At 40.4% G+C, this 25,458-nt stretch overlaps 1 protein-coding gene across 6 annotated transcripts in view; it reads left to right on the top strand.

Annotated features, from left to right (window-relative positions):
• Nucleotides 1–25,458, top strand: part of tsc1b (TSC complex subunit 1b) — an 81,863-nt gene that overhangs the window by 32,775 nt on the left and 23,630 nt on the right. For all 6 annotated transcript variants that reach the window (XM_059994154.1, XM_059994156.1, XM_059994155.1 and 3 more), the window contains one exon: nucleotides 10,362–10,440. In XM_059994154.1, the coding sequence (XP_059850137.1) occupies nucleotides 10,362–10,440 (79 nt within the window). The remainder of the gene's footprint in view (nucleotides 1–10,361; nucleotides 10,441–25,458) is intronic.

Genomic DNA, 25,458 nt, shown 5'->3' with positions numbered 1-25,458 from the left:
CTCACCTTCCATCATTTCACACGCAGCTGTCAGGGCTTTGATTTCCGCTAGTTGGGCGGAACACAGTTGGGGACCGTGTTATAATAATCTGTGTTATAATAATAATCTTATAGCTCAACTGATCCTGCTGTACTACTGAGAACCCTGCATGATTTCCATCATAGTCCCTATAACAAGAGCCATCTACGAACAGAACCTTTTTATCTGCATCCTCTAGTGGTTCTGACTGTAAATCTGCTCTCAATTTGGCAAATGCCATTGTCTTCCCTACACAGTCGTGGGGTTCTCCTTCATAGCCCAAAGGAACAAAATCGGCTATATTACTGGTAGTGCATTTCTGTATAGTTATATCAGGAAATGTCAATAGCATCTGATACACTGCTATCCTGGCTGGCGTCAGCATAAATTTCCCTCTTTCCAGCAATTCTGCTACTTTGTGATGTGTGTCCAGAGTCACAGGATAGCCCAGGGTTACAGATGATGCCTTTTCATATGCATAGTACAGCGCCGCCAATCCCTGATAACAGGGTGGATACTCCTGAGCCACCTCATCTAGTTTCGTACTGTAGTATGCTATCGGCTGCTTTGCTTTTCCTGTGCCTGTTTCTTGTGTTAGAACCGCTGTGACATAACCCTCCTGTCGGTTAGATACATACAAATGAAAAACCTTCTCGTAGTCAGGCAAAGTTAATGCTGGTGCTGACTGCAATTCCTGCTTAATAGTATTGAAAGCTATCTCCGCCTCTCCATTCCACTGTAAGCTGTTCTTCAAATTTGTATGTCCTGCTTCTTTCATTATCTTTCTCAAAGGTGCCACAATCTCAGCATATTCTCCTATCCAATCTGAGCTATACCCTGCCGTTCCCAAAAACGTCATCATCTGCCCTACAGTCTGGGGTTTTGGGGCCTTAGTTATTGCCTCAATCTGATCTGGTGCTATCGCCTTCTCTCCCTTGGATATTACCCTGCGTAAGTACTCCACTTGCTGCGTGCAAAATTGCAGTTTCTTTTTGGATACTTTATGTCCTCCGTGCGCCAGCTTCTCTAACAGAGTTACAGTGTCCTGCTCACGCTGTTCCTCACTGTGGGAGCAAATCAACAGGTCATTCACATACTGTAACAATGTACTTTCCAACGGTATACCCTCTAGGTCTGCCTTCAACACCTGATTAAAAACTTGTGGTGAATGTTTAAATCCTTGCGGCATCCTGGTATAGGTATACTGAGCACCTCTGTAAGTAAATGCAAACAGATACTGACACTGATCGGCTAGAGGAATGCTGAAGAAAGCCGAACACAAATCAATCACTGAAAAGTAACTTGCTTCTGGTGGAACATTAGTCAAAAGCGTGTGTGGGTTGGGGACTACCGCTGGCCAGACCACATCATTTACCGCTCGCAAATCATGCACCAATCTCCACTTAGATTTATCTGCTTTTAAGACCGGCAGCAACGGGGTATTACATGAACTGTTTGTTCTTTTAAGCACCCCTATTTCAAGCAACCCCTGCACTGTTGATGCTATTCCCTCTTCTGCTTCTGGTCTTATTAGAGGGTATTGTGGTCTCCTGGGTGGAATTGCTCCTTTTTTCAGCCTTATTTCCACTGGACTAGTTGTTTTTATTTTCCCTACGTCTGTGTCGAGCTGTGACCACAGAATAGATGGCAACTCATCTAACCTATCTTTCTGTTGGCCTCTTTCCTTTCCCAGCAATGGCATGTGTGGTTGGGGAGTTATTTCAACCTCTCTCACTGTCCCTACCATATCTACACTTACCATTATTTTAATGCAATTGTCTTCTGATATCCACACTTCTGGCGTGATTTTCCTCCACACTATTACGGTTTCAACACTCTTAACTAAGGGTCCTAAGTCTTTAGACTGATATCTCTTGTTTACCAACAATGTTACGTGGGACGCAGCCTCCGGTGTCCTGTACCATTTTTCTAAAAAGGTGTTCCACTTAGCTTGTAAAGCTGCCCCTTGCTTTCCAATTATCACAGCCTCCCCTTCCAGGTGCTGTTGGGTACATACCTCCAGGTGCCATCTCTCCTCTAATTCCCTTTTCTGAGTCTTGTCAGAAATCACTGTACAATGTAGCTCAGATTTGGGCATTACAGCCCTGGGTAATATAGCCTGCACGCCCTTTTTCCATTTTTCCCAGGTTCCCTGAATCTGATCTGCGATGTCTCCTATCCAAAAGACATTAGCCTTCTCGTCTTCTCGCACTATCAATTGAGCCCCTGCTCTTTCCACACTCAGCCCATTTCTGGTGCATTCTAATTTTAATTCCAGTTTCAATAAGGCATCTCTGCCTAACAAATTAATCGGAGTTCCTTTAAATACTAACATCCGCAAAACAATTCCTTTATTTCCCATTCTCAACTGCACTGGAGCCATGCACTGTTAACTGTGTTTTCCCCCAAGAGCCCTACTGTCTTAATAAAGTTTCCTGACATGGGAAGGTGAAGGGTATACTGTGGCTGTACACATGGTGTCAGTTGCCCTTCTAACATAACCTGAACAATGGGTTCCTCGTCTGCCTCCCTTGTTATCATTGGGTAATGTCCCTTCCCACTCAAGTTCTCGGGGCACCCCTAATACCTCACATAGGGGTTCACAGGTCCACTTGGGCCTGTGGGGGCTGGTCCTTGGCTAAACTTTAGTTCCCTTCTTATCGGTTCCTGCTGGTGTGTGACAGGCCATAGTGTAAACAGACAATCTCTTCTCATGTGACCTGGCTGATTACATTCCCAGCATAATCTCTCTACCTCTCTTTCCCCCTGTTTCCTCACTGGTCCCCTCTGCCCATAGCTTCTCTGTCCCCCCTCCTTGGGACTTCCAGTCCTGTCTGGGCTGTTTGAATTTAGTCTGTTCCTGGTAGGGCATTTGTGGGAATGCTCCCCCAAAGACGATTATTGGCATGGGGTTTTCCAGCTCTTGTCGTACAGTATGATTGGTCCCTCCATATAGCAGTGCTTTGTCCAGTTCGATGGCTGTACTCAGACCAGTGGTTGCTGGCAGCATCTTTTTGTTTTTCTCTTTCCTTTTTGAGCTCTTCGAGCTGCATTTGTATTAACTTTCTTTGAACCTCTTCCTGCTGTTCAGCCAACCTTTGTTTGTCTTTCCGGTATTTCTCAACCGCATGGACTACCGTAAATTCCGGACTATAAGCCGCTACTTTTTTCCCACGCTTTGAACACTGCGGCAACACTGCGGCCTGTACTACGGTGCGGCTAATGCATGTTTTTTTTTCATGCCGCCAAAAACATTTTGCCTCATAACAGTAGACCAATGAAATTGATGAGTAGTTCCCAGAGGTCCAATGAAATTGTACGATAAATCAAGCGCACTTTCACAATTAAATTATTGTAAATCAGTCATTTGTACTCACCCTCATCAACATGGAAAACACTCGAAGAAAAGCATATGATGCAGCTTTTAAGTTAAAGGCGATCAATCTGGCAGTTGAAGAAGGAAATCGAGCTGCTGCATAATCTTGGCATAAATGAATCGATGGTGAGACGGTGGAGACGCCAGCGTGAAGAACTGAGTCAATGCAAAAAGACGACAAAAGCTTTCAGAGGTAATCATAGCAGATGGCCCGAACTTGAAAACTTTCTTGAAGACTGGGTTAACACACAGAGAGCAGGCGGACGCGGTGTTTCCACCGTGCAGATCAGACTGAAGGCTAAAGCAATCGCCACCAAAATGAAAATCGAAGATTTTAGAGGTGGGCCATCGTGGTGTTTTAGATTTATGAGATGAAAAGGCCTGTCCGTCAGGGTACGCACGACTCTGTGTCAGCAGCTCCCTCTCGACCACGAGAGGAGGTCTAACTTCCGCACATTCACTCAATGATATCATAAATATGGATGAAGTACCTTTGACGTTTGACCTGCCTCTCACTCGGACTGTTAATAAAAAAGGTGACTCATCCATCACACTGAAAAGAATGACATGAGAGAACGCATTTTACTTGTGTTCTGAGCTGCACAGCATCCGGACTAAAGCTTCCACCGATGGTGAGTTTTAAGAGGCTGACAATGCCAAAGGAAAAATTCCCAGAAGAAATCATGGTGAAAGTCAATAAGAAAGGTTGGATGACGGAGAGTCTAATGAAGGATTGGCTGAGAGAGTGCTACGCCAAGCGACCAGGGGGATTTTTTCACAGAAAAAAAGCATTGCTCGTTATGGACAGCATGAGGGCCCATATAACAGATTCAGTGAAAGCTGCCATCAAGAGTACAAACTCAATTCCAGCTGTGATTCCTGGGGGCACCATGAAGTATTTGCAGCCACTGGACATAAGCGTGAACCGGGCATTTAAAGTGGCGCTGCGCGTTGAGTGGGAGACTTGGATGACGAGCAGCGAGAAATCCTTTACCAAAACAGGACGCATGCGAAGAGCATCTTTAACTCAAGTCTGCCAGTGGATTCTAAATGCGTGGAGCCGTGTCACAACATCCACCATCACTAACGGGTTTCGAAAGGCTGGACTGCTGCGTGATGAAGAGGACCGCGTGCGCTCAAGTGAGAGCGACAACGAAGAGACTGAAGTGAGTGACCAGATCCTGAGGTTGTTCAATTCGGACACTGAAGAAGAGAACTTTGATGATTTTAGTGCGCAGGAGGAAGATGAAGAAGACGATCAATAACTTTTCCTGGTAGGCTGCAGTATATATATTTTTTTTTACCAGTCGTTAGGAGATATTGGAATGTTGTTCGTGCACTGTTCAGTAAAAAAGTATACGCAACGTAATTTGTGTGTTACCGATACGTATGTATATTTAAAAGTAGCTGTGTTACAGGCACTGTTCGAAAAAAAAGCATTTGCAATATGTATTTGTTTATGTTACCATACGGATTTAATTAAAAGTTAAAAAATCCTCACGTGTAATATCTTTCTGTGTAAATATCTCATATTACAGCGTGGGACACCTGCGGCTTAAAATCTGGTGCAGCCTGTACAAGTACAAAATTGATTTTCTTTCTAAAATTAGAGCATGCGGCTTTTAATCAGGTGCGCTCTGTAGTCCGGAATCTACGGTATGCGGTCTCTAAATTCTTGTGGGGTCTTTGATGTTAACCCAACCACTTACTCCAGTTTGGATTTTACTTGTGGAGGCATTGCATCCAAAATGCTATGTGGGAACAGTGAGGTCATAAATAAGCTATTCTCCACCTCTTGCTCAGTCTCCACCTTTTCAACTGGTTTTCTACGTAAGCTGCTGGGTTTTAAGTGTCTCCCTGTGGATTCCCTTTTAAGGTTTTGGGGTCCACTTTGGGTGGATAAAGCTTTCTGAGGGCCTGCCATACCCTCTGCCTCACTCTGTCAAACCCGTCTCCATCAGTTCTTGGGTTGTTCGAGTTTACTATGCCAGCCATTTCCATTAGTTCGTTAAATTTGGAGGTTCCCATCAACCTTATCAATAGTGCCTTCAAATCTCCCATAGCCAATAATCGTCCCGCCATTTCTCTTTCAAAGGCACTAATCCATTTCCCTGCTCCTTCATGTAGATTGGGCAGAGTGTTTTTCAGCCCTTCTAGGTCCTGGGCTCCCCAAGGGATATACTGCACTTGTCCTGATCCTTTTAGTAACAATGGCATCATTCTTCCTCCTCCTTCCCTTCTGCCCTGGCTCTCCTCCTCACCTGACTCCCCAACTGTCTCAGGGTATGTCTTTACTGCCTCCCACACAAATGTCTCCGGGGTTCTCTTTTTCCCTTGGTCTCCTTGTGGAGTCCTTCCTTTCTGTCTTGATTCAATACTTGGTTGGCCCCTGGAGTATTTTTCGCATCTCTTCTGGCAATCCCCTCTCAGTAACTTATCTGGCTCTCTCTCTACTTCTGCAAGTCGCTCTCCTACCGCCTCCTTCTGCTCTTCTGGGCTTCTGCCTCCTACCTCTTCCCCACAAATTCTCACATCCCCTCCCTCTCTCTACTTAACTCTTGCTCCTCCAATGAGTCACCTTCTTTTCTAGTCTGTTTATTTCTTTAGTATAACCTATACTACTCATATTCCTTTTCCTCTCAAGTATTTCATCTGTTCAATCCCTTCTTCCATTTCTCTCTGTGCCTGTTCCACCTTTATCCTTTCTGCCTGTATCTCCTTCCATATTGCTGCTTTTTCCTTCTCGTATTGTTTTTTTTCTTCCTCATTATCCCAAACTTGTACTTCTCCCTGCATGTTTACTGTCCCCGTCAGCAGGGGGCATTGCTTAGGGGTTTCTTCCTCATTATAGGGAGGGGGTTTTTCGGTTTCTTTGGCATCCGGGTACGGAGCCGAAGCCAGCTTCTCACCGTACTCTCCTCTCTCTCTATAACAGGCTGTTTTTCCAGCACCTGAGTGTCTTCCTCGCTTGTAATTAATATTCTACCTGTCCTCCTCAGCCTTTCTCCCTCCGTTCTGAGGAGTTTTAGCACTTCCATTTCTCGATCTCTTTTTTGCTCTCTTTTCTTAGAATTATCTTTTGGTTTGTAATTTTTAATTAGTCCCTCCATTTCTTCGCACAAACTTACATCAAACGATCCTTCTCTTGGCCACTTAGTGACCAGGTTATTGGTTCTTTTTTCCCATTTTTCTGAAGTTTTTGAGATCTCATATTTAATTAATGGGAATTTTTTGCTCAGAATCTCTACTGCCGTTCCTTTACCTGTCATGTTGTTCTCTCTTTTTAAGGTATTTCAGAGATTCACAGTTCATTTACTGGATAATATTATTTACTCTAATTCTATGCCTAGTCTATCGTCTATCTGCCAGCGCTTTAAACTATATATTGGACTGTCCTTGTTTCCTATTCTGTTCTGCCCGTGCAGACCTCTATTCAGAGCAGTACCCACAGAACTTGCTTTTTGCACCTCGTCTGTTCAGACCCTTATCTCTTAAGGTGGTAGCCACGAGGATTTTCTACTCTAATTCTATTCTATTTTCCTTTCCCTGCCCATTCAGCCCTTCGTTTCATACCAACACCACATGGACTTTTTCTTAACTTCTTATTAACTTATTTGTACTTACCCTCACTGCAGTGTTCTTGATCAATCCTCTGAGCCTCCTCTGTTAACCCCCAATTCTGTCAGATTCTTTGGACAGGAGAGACCCTTCGGCAGTGGTTCCACACTTCTGAGACTCCAAGACCTCCCCAAAGCCAACAGAATTCTTAGTCCAAATTGTCGCAAAAAGCGCTTACCTTTTGTTTGGGTGCACCCTTAATTCTGTTAGCCTTGTGGGGGTCCCAGAGGACTGGGAAGCTTCCCCAATCTGCCGTTTCCTTTCCGCGGGTCTCTTTCTGGTCCTGTCACAGTCGCCAATTTTGTCGTGGTTTTTCGTGCCTCAGAAATGACCAGGAGACGCAGAAGATTCTTCAAGAAGGGTTAAACTTTAATTTGCAAATCAAAGCTGAGACAGTCATTGAGCTAGTCACTGATTGCCACCGATCCCCAGACACAGCATTTTTTATATCAATCTCCTGGTCCAGTTTCACATGTACCACACGTATGTCCCATTGATTTAATCATGTTCTAATCTACATCTCTTAGCTACCTCTCATTAACACACCATTGTCTTTTACATTCCTAAGATTTCATTCTCTAGCAAATAGCAAGTTTACATTCTTAATACTTCATTCTCCTGCTAAATTGGGTACATGCATAGCAAGTAGCAAGTTTCAAAGCTGACGACATCTCTTTAGCTACCTTTAACACACCATTGTCTTCTACGTTCCTAGGATTTCATTTTGGATACATGCATAGCAAGCTGACTACATAGTTTTGGTTACACAGCAAATAATACAACTTTTATACTCCATAATATTTTTATACTCCAATACAGTGTGCCAGAGGTCCTTGAGTGTCAGGGAGCAGGAGTGAATGCCATTGCTATTAAGTAGGGGGAGAAAGTGCTTGGCAAACTGAAAGGCACCTGGACTACACTACATTATGTCCCATAGTCTGAAAGAGATTGTTGAAGACATGGCAGATGCATTGGTCATGATCTTTAAAGAGTCACTTGATTCTGGTGTGGTTCCAGAAGACTGGAAAAGTGTAAATGTTACCCTTTAAGAAGGGAGGAAAGGAAATTATAGGGCTGTTGGCTTAATCTTAGTGGTTGGCAAACATGTTGAAGCCTATTATTAAGGTTTCAAGGTACTTGGAAACTAATGATAAAATAAGTCAAAGTCAGCACGGTTTCTGTAAAGGGAAATTTTGCCTGACAAGCCTGTTAGTTCTTCAAGGAAGTAACAAAGTGCACAAAGGAGAGGCAGTGGTTGTCCGAGGCATTCGATGAGGTGCCATGCATGAGGCTGCTTTACAAGATAAAATCCCATGACATTACAGGAAAGGTACTAGCAGGGACAGAGGAATGGCTGACAGGCAGGGAGTGGGAATGACTTGGCTGCCAGTGACTAGTGGTGTTCCTCAGGGGTCAGTATCGGGACTGCTACTTTTTTTTACATTGTTTATCAGTGATTTAAATAGTGGAATTGATGGCTTTGTGGCAAAGTTTGCAGAGGATATGAAGATAAGTAGAGGGGTAGGTAGTGCTGAGGAAGCAATACAATTGCAGAAGGACTTGCACAAATTGGAAGAATGGGCAAAAAAAACTGGTAGATGGAAAACAGTTTTGGGAAATGTGAGATAATACATTTTGTTAAAAGGAACAAAAGTGCAGACTATTAATGAGGAGAAAATTCAACATCAGAGGGGCAGAGGGACTTGGAAGTCTTGCAGAAAGACTCACAGAAGGTTGACTCTGTGATAAAGAAGCCAAATGCAATGTTAGCATTCACTTCAAGTGGAATAGAATATAAAAACAAGGAGATGATGCTGAAGCTTTATAAGATACTAGTCAGGCTGCACATGAAATATTGTTAACAGTTTTGTGCCCCCCCCCCATCTCAAAAGATGTATTGTCATTGGAAAGAGTGCCAAGAAGGTTCACAATGATATTTTCAGGAATAAATGGGGTTAACATATGAGAAGCATTTGGCATTTTTGGGTCTGTACTCACTGGAATTTAGAATGTGAGGGATCTTGTTCAAACCTAAGTGTTGAAAGGACTAGATAAGGTGGATGTGGAGAAGATATTTCCTATGGTGGGAGTGTCCAGAACTAGAGGGCACAGCTTCAGAATTGAAGGGTGACCCTTTAGAACAGAGGTAAGGAGGAAGTTTTTTTAGCTAGAATGGTGAATCTGTGGAATGCTCTGCCACAGACTGCAGTGGTGGCCAAGACCATGGGTATAAGTGAAAATTGATAGTTTCTTGATTGGTCAGGGCATCAAAGTTTATGACTAGAAGGTATAAGTGTGGGGTTGAGTGACAATAGGGATCAGCCATGATGGAATGGTGGAGCAGATTTGATGGGCTGAATGGCCTAATTCTGCTCCTATGTCTTATGGTTTTATCGACCTTGATAGTTTTTGAAGTAGGATTGATGTAGAAAATGTATGATTTGCAAAAGGTGTTTCAATAAAGTGTCATCTTTTGTCATCAAAATTATAATGTGTGAAATTAAAGGGGCTGTAAGAACTTGGATTGAAGATTGGCTAGGTAATGGGAAACAATAGCAGGGAAAGAGATTGTTGGACTTGGGTTTGCACTATGTACAGTAGTTCCCCAGGAGGTCACTGCTTTTCTTTGTTATGATGTGGGCCTAGGTATGTAGGTAAGATGATAGATATTATAAACCACAAGGAACAAAGCTAAGGAGTAAAAAGCTAAGGACTGGCACCCCTCCCCCAGTCATATACTTGTTTTTGGAGCAAAGGGTCATCGGCTTTATAAACAGAGACAAAGAGCAATAAGGCTATGAAGTCAAACAGTCAGAAGCTGTACAATGCTGTAGAGGAAATTTAGCAAAATTAATCCAGTGTCAGTGTTTGGATTGAGGTAATTTTGAGGTATTTAAAATCATTGGTTGAGAGCAACTGTTCACTCTTGGAGTGATCCTAGAGCAGAGGACAAATATAGTAAAAGAACCGGAACATAAGCTTTATACAGCTCATGGTTGGAGTCCAGAAACTACAGCCAATCGCAGTAGTGGGGGAAAATTCAATTGGAACGTTGAAAAGAATCTGAAAGAATATCAGGATGTGGAGAAGTGGTCTTAGTTGGGTGATTATAACAGATGCTTCAGATCTGACAGCTGAATGGCTGCCAAGCTCTAACCATTTGTGCCTTCCTATCATTTAAATAAATTTCCGAATGTCTTGCATTCTCACAGCTGTTACTTTAGTCATCTTTTGGGTATTAATTAACTGTAAAGATTCCGATATTCTTCACAGCTTTCACTTTGGACATATTGGTATAATGTTTCTTCTTTAAATCAGTGGTGCAACGACATCTGTATTTCTGTTACAGGATGGTAAACATGAAAATGTAAAGCCATTAAAAAGACAGCAGCATGTGACAAGTGATAAGGGAGCAGCTGACGGTCCAAGTGAGTGGTAGTTTTGGATTGTTTGTAACTTACTGTAAGTACTTGGCCCCATGAATGTGTTCCAGTTTATAGGTGAATAAATTCACAATGAATAGAAATTTTCTTCCTTAATTGATAGAATTATGTAACATTTAGAATGGAAATAGATTATTCATACAAATACTTGTGTTTATCTTTTAAACAAGTTTCTTCTCGATCGTCATCCAAGGACTACAATTAGCTAGATGTTTTCCATAGCAGTAAACAAATGTGAGTGGTATCTACTGCATCATTGAAGAAGTAATCATGGGAAAGTGGCTCAGAAGTGAACCTATTTGTGTGTTTCCCACCTTCCAGCACCATGTCTCTAACCCTCAAGACTATAGCTCTTCAAGTACTCAGCCATTTTCTTTGAGTGTCTCCCTCTATCACCATTTCCGGCACAGAGCTTCAGGTTCATGCCTTTTCCAGCTCATTTTCTTTCACCATCTCAAAATAAGCTGCAGAATGTTGTAAATCTAGTCAGCTCTATTTTGGGTACTAGCCTACAAAGTACCCAGGACAAATTCAGGGAGCAGTGTATCAAAGGCAGCATCCATTATTAAGGATCTCCAGCACCTAGGGCATGGCCTTTTCTCACTGTTACCATCAAGTAGGAGGTACAGAAGCCTGAAGGCACACACTCAGCGATTCAGGAACAGCTTCTTCCCCTCTGCCATCCAATTCCTAAAAGGACAATGAAGCTTTGGACACTACCTCATTTTTTTAATATACAGTATTTCTGTTTTTGCACATTTTAAAAAATCTATTCAATATACATAATTGCTTTACTTTATTATTATTACTATTTTATTATTTTTCTCTGCTAGATGATGTATTAAATTGAACTGCTGCTGCTAAGTTAACAAATTTCAAGTCACATGCCAGTGATAATAAACCTGATCCTGATTCTAAGTTATTTAGTTTAAATCTCCAACAAGAGAAAATCTACAGGTGTTGAAAATCCAAAGCAACATGTGCAAAATGCTGGAGTAACTCAGCAGGCCAGGCAGCATTTACAGAAAAAATTTCCGTCAATGTTTTGGGCTGAGACCATTCATCAGGAGTGTGTCCTGTTGAAGGGTCTCGGTCCGAAACATCGGCTGTACTCTTTTCCATAGGTGCTGCCTGGCCTGCTGAGTTCATCCAGCATTTTGTGTGAGTGCTTAGTTTAAATCACCATTGCTTGGTTTTGATTACATAGCTAAGTGAGGCTGATCCTTCCTATTTACTCTATCTAGGCCCCTTGTAATTTTATGAACTCAAATGCCTTCCCGTGCCTCCCTGTTTTTTTCCAAAGAAAAGAACATTTGGGTTTAATGTCACTGAAATAGGTTGTGACATTTTGTTTTGTTGCAGTACATAATAAAAATGATGAAATTACAATTAAAAAAAATCAAATAAGTAATGCAAAAAAAAGTGAGACAACCAGCAGCTCCTGATGGGCTGCCATTTTAATTCCGTTTCTCATTCCCACAGAAAATGGGCAGAAATAAATATTAGAACAAATGACCAAACGTATCCGTCCATGGCCACCTCTCCAGCCTCATTTGAAGTTAGACGTAGATTAGAGAAGCAACATGTCATATTCTGTCTTAGTAGAAACATAGAAAATAGGTGCATAGAAAATACCTGCTTTCACTCCATACCCCCTGAACCCTTTAGCCACAAGGGCCATATCTAACTTCCTCTTAAATATAGCCAATGAACTCGCCTCAACTGTTTCCTGTGGCAGAGAATTCCACAGATTCAACACTCTCTGTGAAGAAGTTTTTCCTCATCTCAGTCCTAAAAGGCTTCCCCTTTATCCTTAAACTGTGACCCCTTGTTCTGGACTTCCCCAACATCGGAAACAATCTTCCTGCATCTAGCCTGTCCAATCCCTTTAGAATTTTATACGTTTCAATAAGATCCCCCCTCAATCTTCTAAATTCCAGTGAGTATAAGCCTAGTCGATCCAGTCTTTCTTCATGTGAAAGTCCTGCCATCCCAGGAATCAATCTGGTGAACCTTCTCTGTACTCCCTCTATGGCAAGAATGTCTTTCCTCAGATTAGGGGACCAAAACTGCACACAATATTCTAGGTGCGGTCTCAGCAAGGCCTTGTACAACTGCAGTAGAGCCTCCCTGCTCCTGTACTCAAATCCTTTTGCTATGAATGCCAACATACCATTTGCCTTTTTCACTGTCTGCTGTACCTGTACGCCCACCTTCAATGACTGGTGTACAATGACACTCGGCTCTCGTTGCACCTCCCCTTTTCCTAATTGGCCACTGTTCAGATAATCTGTTTTCCTGTTCTTGTAACCAAAGTGGATAACCTCACATTTATCCACATTAAATTGCATCTGCCATGAATTTGCCCACTCACCTAACCTATCCAAGTCACCCTGCATCCTCTTAGCATCCTCCTCACAGCTAACACCGCCACCCAGCTTTGTGTCATCCGCAAACTTGGAGATGGTGCATTTAATTCCCTTGTCTAAATCATTAATATATATTGTAAACAATTGGGGTCCCAGCACTGAGCCTTGCGGTAACCCACTAGTCACTGCCTGCCATTCTGAAAAGGTCCCGTTTACTCCCACTCTTTGCTTCCTGTCTGCCTGCCAATTCTCTATCCACATCAATACCATACCCCCAATACCGTGTGCTTTAAGTTTGCACACTAATCTCCTGTGTGGGACCTTGGCAAAAGCCTTTTGAAAATCTAAATGTACCACATCCACTGGCTCTCCCCTATCCACTCTACTAGTTACATCTTCAAATAATTCTATAAGATTCGTCAGACATGATTTTCCTTTCACAAATCCATGCTGACTTTGTCCGATGATTTCACCTCTTTCCAAATGTGCTGTTATCACATCTTTGATAACCGACTCTAGCATTTTCCCCACCACCGATGTCAGACTAACCGGTCTATAATTCCCTGGTTTCTCTCTCCCTCCTTTTTGAAAAAGTGGGGTTACATTAGCCACCCTCCAATCCTCAGGAACTAATCCAGAATCTAAGGAGTTTTGAAAAATTATCACTAATTTCTTGGGCTGCTTCCTTTTTCAATCTTTTTATTATTATTAATACCAACAAAATAAAATTGAGACATAGTTAATGGGATTACAAACATACATATTACAACTGAACATGAAAGAATACATAAGCAATAGTTACAGTATAAATGAGTATTCCCAAATCATGGACGATACAAGTAACAAATAACCAAGACAAACCTAGGTATATCATAATATATATTAAAGAAAACAGAAAAAAGAAAAAAAATTATGCAAAAAAAACCTAGTCTAATAATCTAATAACTAATAAGGGAAAAAAATGAAAAAAGAGAAAGAAAAAATGAAAAAAAAAGGGCTGTTTATAATATCTCACAAAAATACAGAATCATCAGTGTCGTCAACTCCGATCCTCCCAACTTATATAAAATCGAAACTGGAAAAACAAATAGGCTTGGAACAGGGTCATATTACATCATATGAAAATACTGAATAAATGGTCTCCATATCTTTTCAAACTTAATAGAAATATCAAATACAACACTTCTAATTTTTTTCTAAATTTAGACATAACATAGTTTGAGAAAACCAATGAAATACGGTAGGAGGATTAATTTCTTTCCAATTCAACAAAATACATCTTCTAGCCATTAATGTAAGAAATGCAATCATTCAACAAGCAGAAGAGGATAAATGGAGTGAGTCCATCATTGGTAAACCAAAAATTGCAGTAATAGGATGAGGTTGTAAATCAATGTTCAATACCGTAGAAATAATATCAACAATGTCTTTCCAATATTTTCTCAAAAGCGGACACGACCAGAACATACGAGTTAAAGACGCTATCTCAGAATGACATCTGTCACAAATAGGATTTATATAGGAATAAAAATGAGCTAATTTATCCTTGGACATATGAGCCCTATGCACAACCTTAAACCGTATTAATGAATGTTTAGCACATATAGATGATGTATTAACTAATTGAAGAATTTTATCCCAATTCTCTATAGGGATAGTAAGGTTAAGTTCTCTTTCCCAATCATTTTTAATCTTATAGAAGGGCTCTGAACATATCTTCATAATTATATTGTAGAGTTTTGATATTAGCCCTTTCTGAGAAGGATTTAGTTCAAACAAATTCTCCAAAATACCTGAAGACACAAAATTTGGAAAAGTAGGAAGTACAGTATTTAAGAAATTCCTAATCTGTAAATATCAAAAAAAAATGAAATCTAGGCAAATTATATTTATTAGATAATTGTTCAAAAGACATAAAACAATTATCCAAAAATAAATCGGAAAATCGTAGTAATCCTTTAACCTTTCAAGCTGAATAAGCTTGGTCTATAATAGAAGGATGAAAAAAGCAATTGGATACAACAGGAATATTTAAAACAAACCGAGTCAACCCAAAAAATTTCCGAAATTGAAACCATATACATAAAGTATGTTTAACTATCGGATTGTCAATTCATTTCGGCAATTTAGAAAGACCAAAGGGAAGAGAAGACCCTAAAATAGAACCCAGTGAAAATCCTTGTACAGATTTAATTTCCAGGTTCACCCAATGAGGGCTAAAAGATAAATCCCAATCCTTTAACCAACATCAAATATTGGATATTAACTGCCCAATAATAAAATCTAAAATTAGGCAATGCCAATCCACCTTCCTTGCCTTCTGTAAATATTTTTTTTTACCTAATCTAGTATTTTTATTCTGCCATATATATGAGGAAATTTTTGAATCAACATTACCAAAAAAAGATTTCAGAATAAAAATTTGTACCGCTTGAACTATATATAAAAACTTGGGTAAAATAACCATCCTAATAGCATTAATCCGACCTATCAGAGATAAAGATACTGGTGACCATTTAGTAAACAAACATTTAATCTGATCGATTCAGGGTAAAAAATTAACCTTAAATAAGTCCTTATAGTTTTTTGTAATTTTAATTCCTAAGTAAATAAAAGAGTCATTAACTAATTTAAAAGGTAAATTTCCATAAATTGGAACCTGTCTATTTAAAGGAAACAATTCACTCTTATTAAGATTTAATTTATACCCGGAAAAATTGCTAAATTGAGCCAACAATGATATAACTGCAGGAATGCATTTCTCAGGATCAGAAATAAATAATAATAAATCATCTGCACATAATGATAGCTTATGTATATCTGTCCCACGATTAATGCCAAAAATGTTCGGTGATTCTCTGATAGCAATTGCCAAGGGTTCTAAAGCAATATCAAATAATAATGGACTAAGAGGACAGCCTTGTCTAGTACCCCAAAATGAACGAAAAAAGGGAGATCTTTGATTGTTAGTAAGCACCGAGGCTACTGGAGTATGATATATAAGTTTAATCCAGGAAATGAATGTCGGACTAAAATTAAACTTCTCAAGCACAGTAAATAAGTATGGCCATTCAACTCTATGAAATGCTTTCACCGCATCTAGTGAAATGACACATTCTGAAGTGCTATGTGAAGGAGTATAAACAATATTCAATAATCTCCTAACATCAAAAAAAGAATAGTGATTTTTAATAAAACCAGTTTGATCTTCCGAAATAATTTGGGGTAGTTCCTTCTCCAGCTTGGATGCCAGTAACTTGGAAGAGATCTTGGAATCTACATTCAATAAAGATATTGGTCTATAGGATGCACAGTCAGTAGGGTCTTTATCTTTCTTCAATATTAAAGAAATGGAAGCTCTATAAAAAGATTGTGGCAGATTACCCAATCTAATTGCTTCTTCAAAAACCCTGCATAACCAAGGAGAAAGAGTAGCGGAAAAACATTTTAAAAATTCTACTGTATACCCATCTGGACCTGGTGCTTTCCCAGAATTCATAGAGGAAATAACCCCTTTAATTTCTGTATCCGTAATAGGAGTTTCTAATATTGAAAGATCATCTGATGATAATTTTGGAAAATTCAATTTCCTAAGAAAATGACACATGGTATTATAATCATGAGGGAATTCAGAATGATACAGGGAGGTATAAAAATTTGAAATGCTTTGTTTATCTCATCAACTGTCAGATCCCCATTCTGCTGACGAATCTTAGTAATTTGACGTTTAACCAAAGCATTCTTCAATTGACTAGCTAACAGTTGACCCGATTTATCATGATGTATATAAAAACAGATCTGGTTTTCATTAATTGATTTTCAATCGAAGATGTAAGTAATAAACTATGTTCCATTTGAAGTTCAACCCTTTGTTTGTAAAGCTCCTTACTAGGAGTAGTCAAATATTTCTTGTCAATCTCTTTAATTTTATCAACCAATAAATGAGTTTCCTTCTTAATGCGTTTTCTCAGACCAATGGAGTAGGAGGTAATCTGTCCACGTATATATGCTCTAAAAGTGTCCCAAAGTGTTCCGCAAGAATTATCATCCTTGGAATTAGTTGAAAAGAAGAAATCGATCTGTTCCTTCATAAATTTAATAAAATCCGAATCTTGCAGTAAGGTAGAATTAAATCGCCATTGTCTAGCACTAGAAGCTGTATCCGTAAATTTAATAAAGTTTTAACGGAGCATGGTCAGAGATGGCTATAATATCATAATTACAACCAATTACCGATGGAATAAAACAAGAGTCAATTAAAAAATAACCAGTTCTCGAGTAGGAATGGTAAACGTGAGAAAAATGAAAACTCTTTGTCCTTAGAATGCTGAAATCTCCAAATATCAAAAATTCCATTATCGCTCAAAAAAGAGTTAATATAAGTGGCCGACTTATTAGGTAAAGTCTGAGTAGATATAGATTTGTCCAACAAAGGATTTAAACAACAATTAAAGTCACCACCCATTATTAACTTATATTCATTTAGATTAGGTAGAGAAGTAAATAAGGACTTAAAAAAAATCGGAACAATCCACATTTGGAGCATAAACATTAACCATAGCAACCTTTTTGTTAAAAAGTAAGCCAGGAATTAACAAAAATCTACCATTCGGATCCGAAAAGATATTGTGCTGGACAAATGCAATAGAGGAGTTAATAAAAATTGAAACTCCCTTTACTTTAGCATTCGAATTCAAATGGTACTGTTGATCCCTCCAAACCCTAAAAAAGTGATAATTGTCCTCTTTCCTCACATGAGTTTCTTGTACAAAAATAATATGTGCATTAATTAAGTCTTTGGAATACTTTGAAAATCTTTTTCCGTTTAATCGGATGGTTTAAGCTATTAGTATTCCAAGAGACAAAATTAATGGTCTGAGCCTTATTTCTGAAATCAACCCTTTGGTATATAAAGGGTTAACCAAATTATGAACTCATGCACCCGGAAGAGGAACAAAAATAAGGGGCGGACCTGGAAATGACCACATCGCGGTCATTTTAGTAGTTTAAAATCTGCCCAAATGAAGAAACTTAAAAAAAAATGGTGTAAAGAACATAAGATTTAGAAAAAGACCCTCCACCCCCCCCCCCACCCACCCAAGAGGAGAAAAGAGTTCCCAGCCAGGAAAAGGCTGGGAAAAAGGAGAAATGAAACTAAATCTACCCCCATATCAGCAGAAGGCAACTCAGTATATAAAGGATAAAAAAGATCCACCCTAACTCTAAAGAAATAATAATCACTATACTAAAACCAAACTTCTTAATATAATTGGTGGTTTAAAAAAAAACAAAAAGAATATAATCACTAGTAACTTATAAATTGGGTTAAAACCCAAACAAACCAAAAAAAAAAATTAAACTGTGATAAGAAATGCATTATGAAGAAGGCAAGAGAAAAAAAAGGCGAAATAAAAAACAAGCCAAAATATTTTAAAGAAACCACCATCTTTAGTAAAAAAAAAAATTCACCTTAGAAAGATTAATAAAAATGACCAAAGCTAAAGTACAGTGATTGAAGTAAGTAAAATAAAAAGACTACTACATCAAAAAAAACTTTAGAGTATAAAATATAGAGTAAACCTACACCAATAGCCAGAAACTAAATCTGGTTTTGGAAACAAAAACCATCTTGCAATGATCAAAATCATTCGTTTATTAGAGATGAGAATCTGTAGCAGTAGGGAAGTTCTCATTCAAAAAGCTTCTCGTTTCAGATGTAGAAAGGAAAACACGCCAAGATGCATTCGGAAGCGATATTCTGAGCTTCGCAGGGTATAAGAGCGCAGGGTTTAGATTTTTCTCATAAGATTTGGACATCAGAGGTTTAAAAAGAAGCCTTCATTACTTCTGGACTAAAATCTTCCACTAATCGAAAATCGAATTCTTGAAATTTGACCATCCTTACACGCCGAGCCACACGAATAAGTTGCTCTTTAACATGCACATAATGAAAAAGGACAATTACAACCGGTGGTTTAGCTGAAGCACTTGTTGATCGCCGCATAATTCTGTGAGCGCGATCAAGTAACGGAGGACGGTCTGGGAATACAGAAGGGAACGCATCCTTTAAAAGTTGATCAAAGTACTTTGAGGGGTCCCCTTGTTCAATACCTTCCGGGAGACCAAGTATGCATAAATTCTGTCTTCTGGACCGATTCTCAAAGTCAACACTCTTGGCTTTAAGTGTTTCCACCAATTTCTGCTCCAGTTTTTCAATTATCAAGACTCGCTTCCGAGCATCCCGTTGCAAAGTTGCGATTAGAACTTGCTGCTGGTTAACTACTGAATCTATCTTATCCATATAATCTTGAAAAGCCTTTATATCTTGTTTGAAAATTTGTCGTTGTTCTTCAAATTTTTCATTTAAAACCTCCAATAATATTTCATAAGTCGATTCAGTGCGCTTAGGATCGGTCTTTTTCTTCTTCCCGTTCCCGTTAGGATCTTTCCCAGGTTCTTGCCCTTTAGATCCAAGAGCCATTCATTTCTTCAAAATTCACAATAAACTCTTAAAGATAAGTCCGAAAAAGTAGCAAGAATCTTTTGGTGTAGGTAAAAGTAAGTTAAATAAGGGTGATCATAGGTTAAAAGAAGTAAAGGTTATGGAGCGAATCTGAAAGAATGCTCACTCCATGAGCGTCTCCTGCTGACTTCCGCTACTTCCTTAAGCACTCTGTCATTAGTTGTCATTTGCAAATTTATAGGTGGCAATTTGAGCTGTGCTTAGCCACAAAGTGGTGGGTGTAGAGGGAGAGTAGAGCAGTGGGCTAAGCACACATCTGTGAGGTGTGCCAATGTTGATCCTCAAGGGAGATGTTATTTTCAATTTGCACTCACTGTGGTCTCCCAATGAGCAAGTCAAGGATTCTGTTGTAGAAGGTATAGAGGTCCAGGTTTGAAGCTTGTTGATGGTGTATATTGCTGAGCTGTAATCAGTAAACAGCCTGATGTAGGTATTGCTGTTGTCCAGGAGAAACCTTAATTTGTCCAGTAACTCCAAGCAGTGCTGGAAAGGGTAGAGACTTTTGATCTAATACGATGGGTAGAACATTATGCAGTGGTGAAGCTGTAGTGAAATTGGAGAACATCCTTTATTAACAAAAGCTTGCATTCTGTACCTTTTGACCACTTAATTGTGCTGTCCTGCTATCTTAAGAATCTTGAAGGTGATACGTACCCCGTAACTGGGTCACTTACCAGCAAAGATAGAGAGGTCCGTTGAAATCTGATGGTACTATTTTTAACAGTATTTATTGATAAAAATACACAAAAATAATATCAGTGCAAACATACAGATAATATACATCGTCAATACTAAATCTAAAAGCGCGGGTATAATAATAATCAATAAGAAATAGCTCTATCGTTGTCTAGGGGATAATGTATTGTCCGATGGAAATATAAAAGTCACTTTAGTTCATTCAAGCTGCAGCTTTTGGTTGGAGAGAGAGACAATGTTTTTAGAACTTGCCCTTTTCCGTTTTATGATGTTGATCCTTCGAAATGGCGTCGGTGGTGATCTCTTCCTTAGCTAAGCTGTCTTCGGTGGTAGGGCCTCAATCCCACGTGGGCCCTCCACCGGCTGTCACTATTAAACGCTGTCACGGTTCTTCTAGCGTTTCTCCTCGTGCATGTCAAGGGCTGTTCCCCAGACCCTCTTTTATCCTGACTCACAGGGTCTCAGATGTCAATCAGGGTGGAATGATGCCATCCCCCAACCAGCCCATGTTGCCTGAGGGCTTCCATGAAGTACAGTACTCAATATACAATTCCGTCTCCAAGAGACAATGACCTGTTCCGTGGCTTTGTATCGCTGAGGGCCAAGACATTCCAAATGTCTCTCTCTCATTTCCTGGGTCTCCTGACCTGACTTAATAGCGATCTTGCGATTCTCAAAGGTGGTGACACCCCCTTTCTTCAACGCGTTTTTTACCATCAGAAAAAAATGAAGTAATACAGAATCTTACAGGATTTTAGAATCTAACACCATGCAGAAGTTTTTTTTTCTACAGGGTAATACAGTTATACATTCAATTCAGTATCTAGATGGTTACCGATTACATTGTCACTTCCTTTAATATCTTAACATCTTGTACCTTACTAAAGTCTTGGAGCATCAGACTCCAATTTAATAACCACCTATTTGTAGGTCTTATTTTTCTTTAGCAAACAAAAACTAAAGCGTTGTGATCTTAGCTTACGGGTATACTACAAAAGTTCATGCAAGTACTAATCTTTATGTTACTTTCAAACTTAACAGGCAGGCTTCCATGGGGGTTGTCTTTTATTATTCACATGCTTTGTCGAAATCCCTTAAAACCGGCTTCTGCTATTTAAAAATGGTGTCCCATTAACCCTCACCTCTTTTCTGGTTAATTTCCACGTGGGGAGCTTGTGCAACCTGGCGAAATAGGCTTTCGTCTGCTCCTTCCGTAGGAGTTATTTTATCAACAATGTGTTCCAAACTTAGACCATCTTCTGAATTTCCACCCAATTCTTTAATTTTACACAAGTTGCTAGTTTTCTCTTCAGGACCCTTCAGGCTATTAGTTTTCAGTTTAAACTCTTTGTTCAAACAGCATTTCAAATTCTGCCTTTTCGCACCACACTCTGGAATGACAATAGCGTGTGGGGCCCCTTTACCTTCCAACTCAACCTGTAATTGATTTACAGGCTTTCTGGTACCAAGCCATTGTCTCTGTAGCCGGGTTGTTGCTTCTGATATCAGTCCAGCCTTTAAATTTTCTTCATTCAATTTGGGAACTACATATTTCCCTTTTCCTTCAACAATAATATTCATCTCACCACCTTTGATCTCCTCACTAACTTTTAACACACCTTCGAGTGCAAACACCTGGGAACTCTCACTTCCCACTATTACCAAGGTTAACCCTTTCTTCACTGAACCAAATTCATCTGACCCACAAGGGCTGCATTCCTTTTCAACTGAATCAAATACCTCAGACTTTTTCTGAGCTCCATTACTAGGTTCAGTACCACGTGCATCCCCATCTTGGACACACTAAAACAGGACATTTGCCTCTTCCAGGCTTTCAATACCCATACCCGGTCCAAATTCTAAATTCCCCTGATTCTCCCAGCTACTCTCTGGGCAACTCCCTTCCGGAGCAAACTCAACCCCATGGGCTGAAACAACCTCATCTGCCAACCCAGCAGACTTCTTCAAGATAAGGGCACCCTTTTCCTCTAGGACTGCCCTCATTTCATTATCGGGGACACCTTTAGAATTTTCCACTTCTTCAAACAGTTCTGCCATACCAGACAGATCATCCATGTCCAACCCTGGACCTTTTAACAGCTTTATCTGTTTCTCATCTTTATTTCATGCCTCTAGAACTTTTCTCCTCGCTAAGGGTAGGTCTACCTCCTCTCCCTTACTCTCTTTCACTTTCCTATTCTCCGTTTTCCCACCCTCTTGGTACAGGGTCGGTAAAAACGTCTCGGCCAAATCAATACTAGCCTGATTTAAACTGCTCTGTCTCTGCTGCCTTTCTCGACATGCTGCGAGTGACCGCACATGCAGGATAGATCTTGGAATCTAGGGGCGGGGCCGCAACACTCACAGGCCAGCTCGTCAGCTTCATTGCTGCCCAAACCTTACCACTGACTAAATCGTTACCCAGAAGGACGTCCGCGTCAGTTCTCGGGAATTCTGATCACACCCCCATTTCAACTGGTCCAGATACCAGCTCACAATCCATAATGATCCTATGCAAGGGCACCATTTCCATCCCTTTTCCTATTCCTTTCACAGCTACCATTCCTGTCTTGCGACCAAAATCCAGTACCTTACTGCTAATCAATGATGGTTCAGCCCCCGTGTCTCTCCAGATCCGTACTGGAACTGGTGTGTCTCCCTCCCTCACAGACACGGTTCCGTTTGACATACAAGTCTCAGACCCTTTTCGTACTCTGTCTACCCGGGGCTCTCTTGTCGATTTACTGATTACCACGGCACATCCAATAGGGATGGCTGCTTTCCCTTTTCCTGTCTCCTTCCTCGGAGCAAAGCAATTAGATGCAATATGTCCCGCCTTTCCACAATTAAAACGGGTCAAGCCCGGAAATCTCTGGCCATCTGGCCTTTCTCCCTCAATCTTACCACTAGCTCCCGGCGGGACCTCTGCCTCAGCCGGCGGACTTTCTCTATCGTACCCACGGTCTCTCTGGGAACTTTTATTCGAGGAAAAGTTTGTCTTGTGGGTTAGGACATATTCATCTGCGAACCTAGCAAATTCAGAGATGGACTTATTCGGCTTCTCATTCAAATACATCTGGGTATCCTCTGAAACACAACCTTTAAATTCCTCAATCAGAATTAACTCCCTGAGATGCCAAAAATCCTCTTCCAATATTTCTGCTGTACACCAACGGTCCAAGAGCACACCCTTCTCATAGGCAAACTTGATATACGTCTGATTCCACCCTTTCTTTAAATTTCTGAACTTTTGTCTATACGCTTCAGGTATCAATTCATAAGTCCGGAGAATGGCTGCTTTTACTTTGTCATAACTCTCCGTCTCTTCCTCCTCCATGGACAATGCCGTATATGCTCGTTGTGCCTTCCCTTTTAACACACTTTGTAACAACGCCACCCACTGCTCTTTGGGCCACTTCTGATTCACTGCCACCTTTTCAAAAAGCAAGAAATAACTATCAACATCTGTCTCCTCGAACGGAGGTACTAACCTCAACTCCTGACTAACATTAAACCGCTCCTCTCGGTCTGACCCTTGATCTCTTCGCTCTTGCCCTAATTTCTCCATCTCCAAGTCATGTTTCCTCTGTTTCTCTGCCTCCCTCTCCTTCTCGGCTCTTTCCTTTTCTTTCTCAGCTCTCTCCCTCTCCTTTTCAGCCCTCTCTCTCTCCTTTTCAGCTGCTTCCAGCTGTTTTAACTGAATTTCATGCTCCCTGTCCTGTTCCCTTTTCACCGCTAACTCCTTTAGCTGGAGCTCATGCTCCCTTTCTCTCTCGGCTCTTTCTTTCTCCTTATCAGCTGCTTTCAGCTGCTTTAACTTAATTGCATGTTCCAACCTTAATTTCTCCAACTCTAACTGAGCCGTCCCACTAGCTGGTACCTTTTCAGGGATATTTTCCAATACTTCAGCTGCAAACACATTCTTCCCAATATAATACTGAGTTATTGCCCTTCGCACCTCCCGCTTTTTCATTGACAACCTCACCTCTGTGAGGTTTAATCTCTTCGCCATTTTTATCAAGTCTGATTTGGTGGCCGCCTCTAGAGTCGGGTTTTCTATAAATTCATCCACGTCCATCTTTGCTGGTTTCCCGTCTGGCTACCCGCGTAACCAGATCCAAGTTTGGACTTACAAGCCCGATTCACTGGCCTCCCAATTTGGTGTCAAATCTCGAGACAAGAACCCCAATTGTTACGTACCCCGTAACTGGGTCACTTACCAGCAAAGATAGAGAGGTCCGTTGAAGTCTGATGGTACTATTTTTAACAGTATTTATTGATTAAAAATACACAAAAATAATATCAACGCAAACATACAGATAATATACGTTGTCAATACTAAATCTAAAAGCGCGGGTATAATAATAATCAATAAGAAATAGCTCTATCATTGTCTAGGGGATAATGTATTGTCCGATGGAAATATAAAAGTCACTTTAGTTCATTCAAGCTGCAGCTTTTGGTTGGAGAGAGAGACAATGTTTTTAGAACTTGCCCTTTTCCGTTTTATGATGTCGATCCTTCGAAATGGCGTCGGTGGTGATCTCTTCCTTAGCTAAGCCGTCTTCCACGGTAGGGCCTCAATCCCAGGGCAACGGGAAAGGACACACGTGGGCCCTCTACCGGCTGTCGCTATTAAACGCTGTCATGGGACTTCTAGCGTTTCTCCTCGTGCATGTCAAGGGCTGTTCCCCAGACCCTCTTTTATCCTGACTCACAGGGTCTCAGATATCAATCAGGGTGGAATGATGCCATCCCCCAACCAGCCCACGTTGCCTGAGGGCTTCCATGAAGTACAGTACTCAATACACAATTCCATCTCCAAGAGATATCCCCATTTATTGTAGATTCTCATGTATTGTTGCTTCCCAAATGTATAACCTTATGTGGATTAATTCCACTTGATATTTTTCTGCCCAGTTGTCCAGGCCATATTACCTTTGGCCTATTGACCATGGACCATAAAATTATCAAATTTAAGCTTCCTAATTGTGTCCCCTACGTCTAAGTGTAAATCATTAATAGTACTGAGTACTCTCCCTTAACTTCATTTATAAGATTTTTGGTCACAAAACCTGCTGAAATTTGCCATGCTTCCTGCATCCTGGAGACGATGTGGGACATTGTTAAAAGCCTTGCTGAAATCCATGCAGATTGCATCAAACACATTGCCTTTTGTCTCATGCTGGGGAGGAAGGCGTATGAGTTTGTGGCAGCAAGCAGGTTTATGTGATTGAATATGAACTATAATGAGTGATTAGCAATTCTACTTGTTTAGATTTCAAATAGCTGATCTGAAACGAAGTCAATAGAATAATTGCAAATAAAATTTATCATTAAACATAGAGTTGCTATATGTAATAAGCCGAGGGTGCAATTTTTACTGTTCATCTTGTACATTTTTGGAATCTGATT

Source organism: Hypanus sabinus, chromosome 18 (genome assembly GCF_030144855.1).
Source record: "Hypanus sabinus isolate sHypSab1 chromosome 18, sHypSab1.hap1, whole genome shotgun sequence".
Lineage (NCBI taxonomy): Eukaryota > Metazoa > Chordata > Chondrichthyes > Myliobatiformes > Dasyatidae > Hypanus > Hypanus sabinus.
Note: the sequence above shows the minus strand (reverse complement) of the source record. Positions and strands in the feature narration are given on the sequence as shown.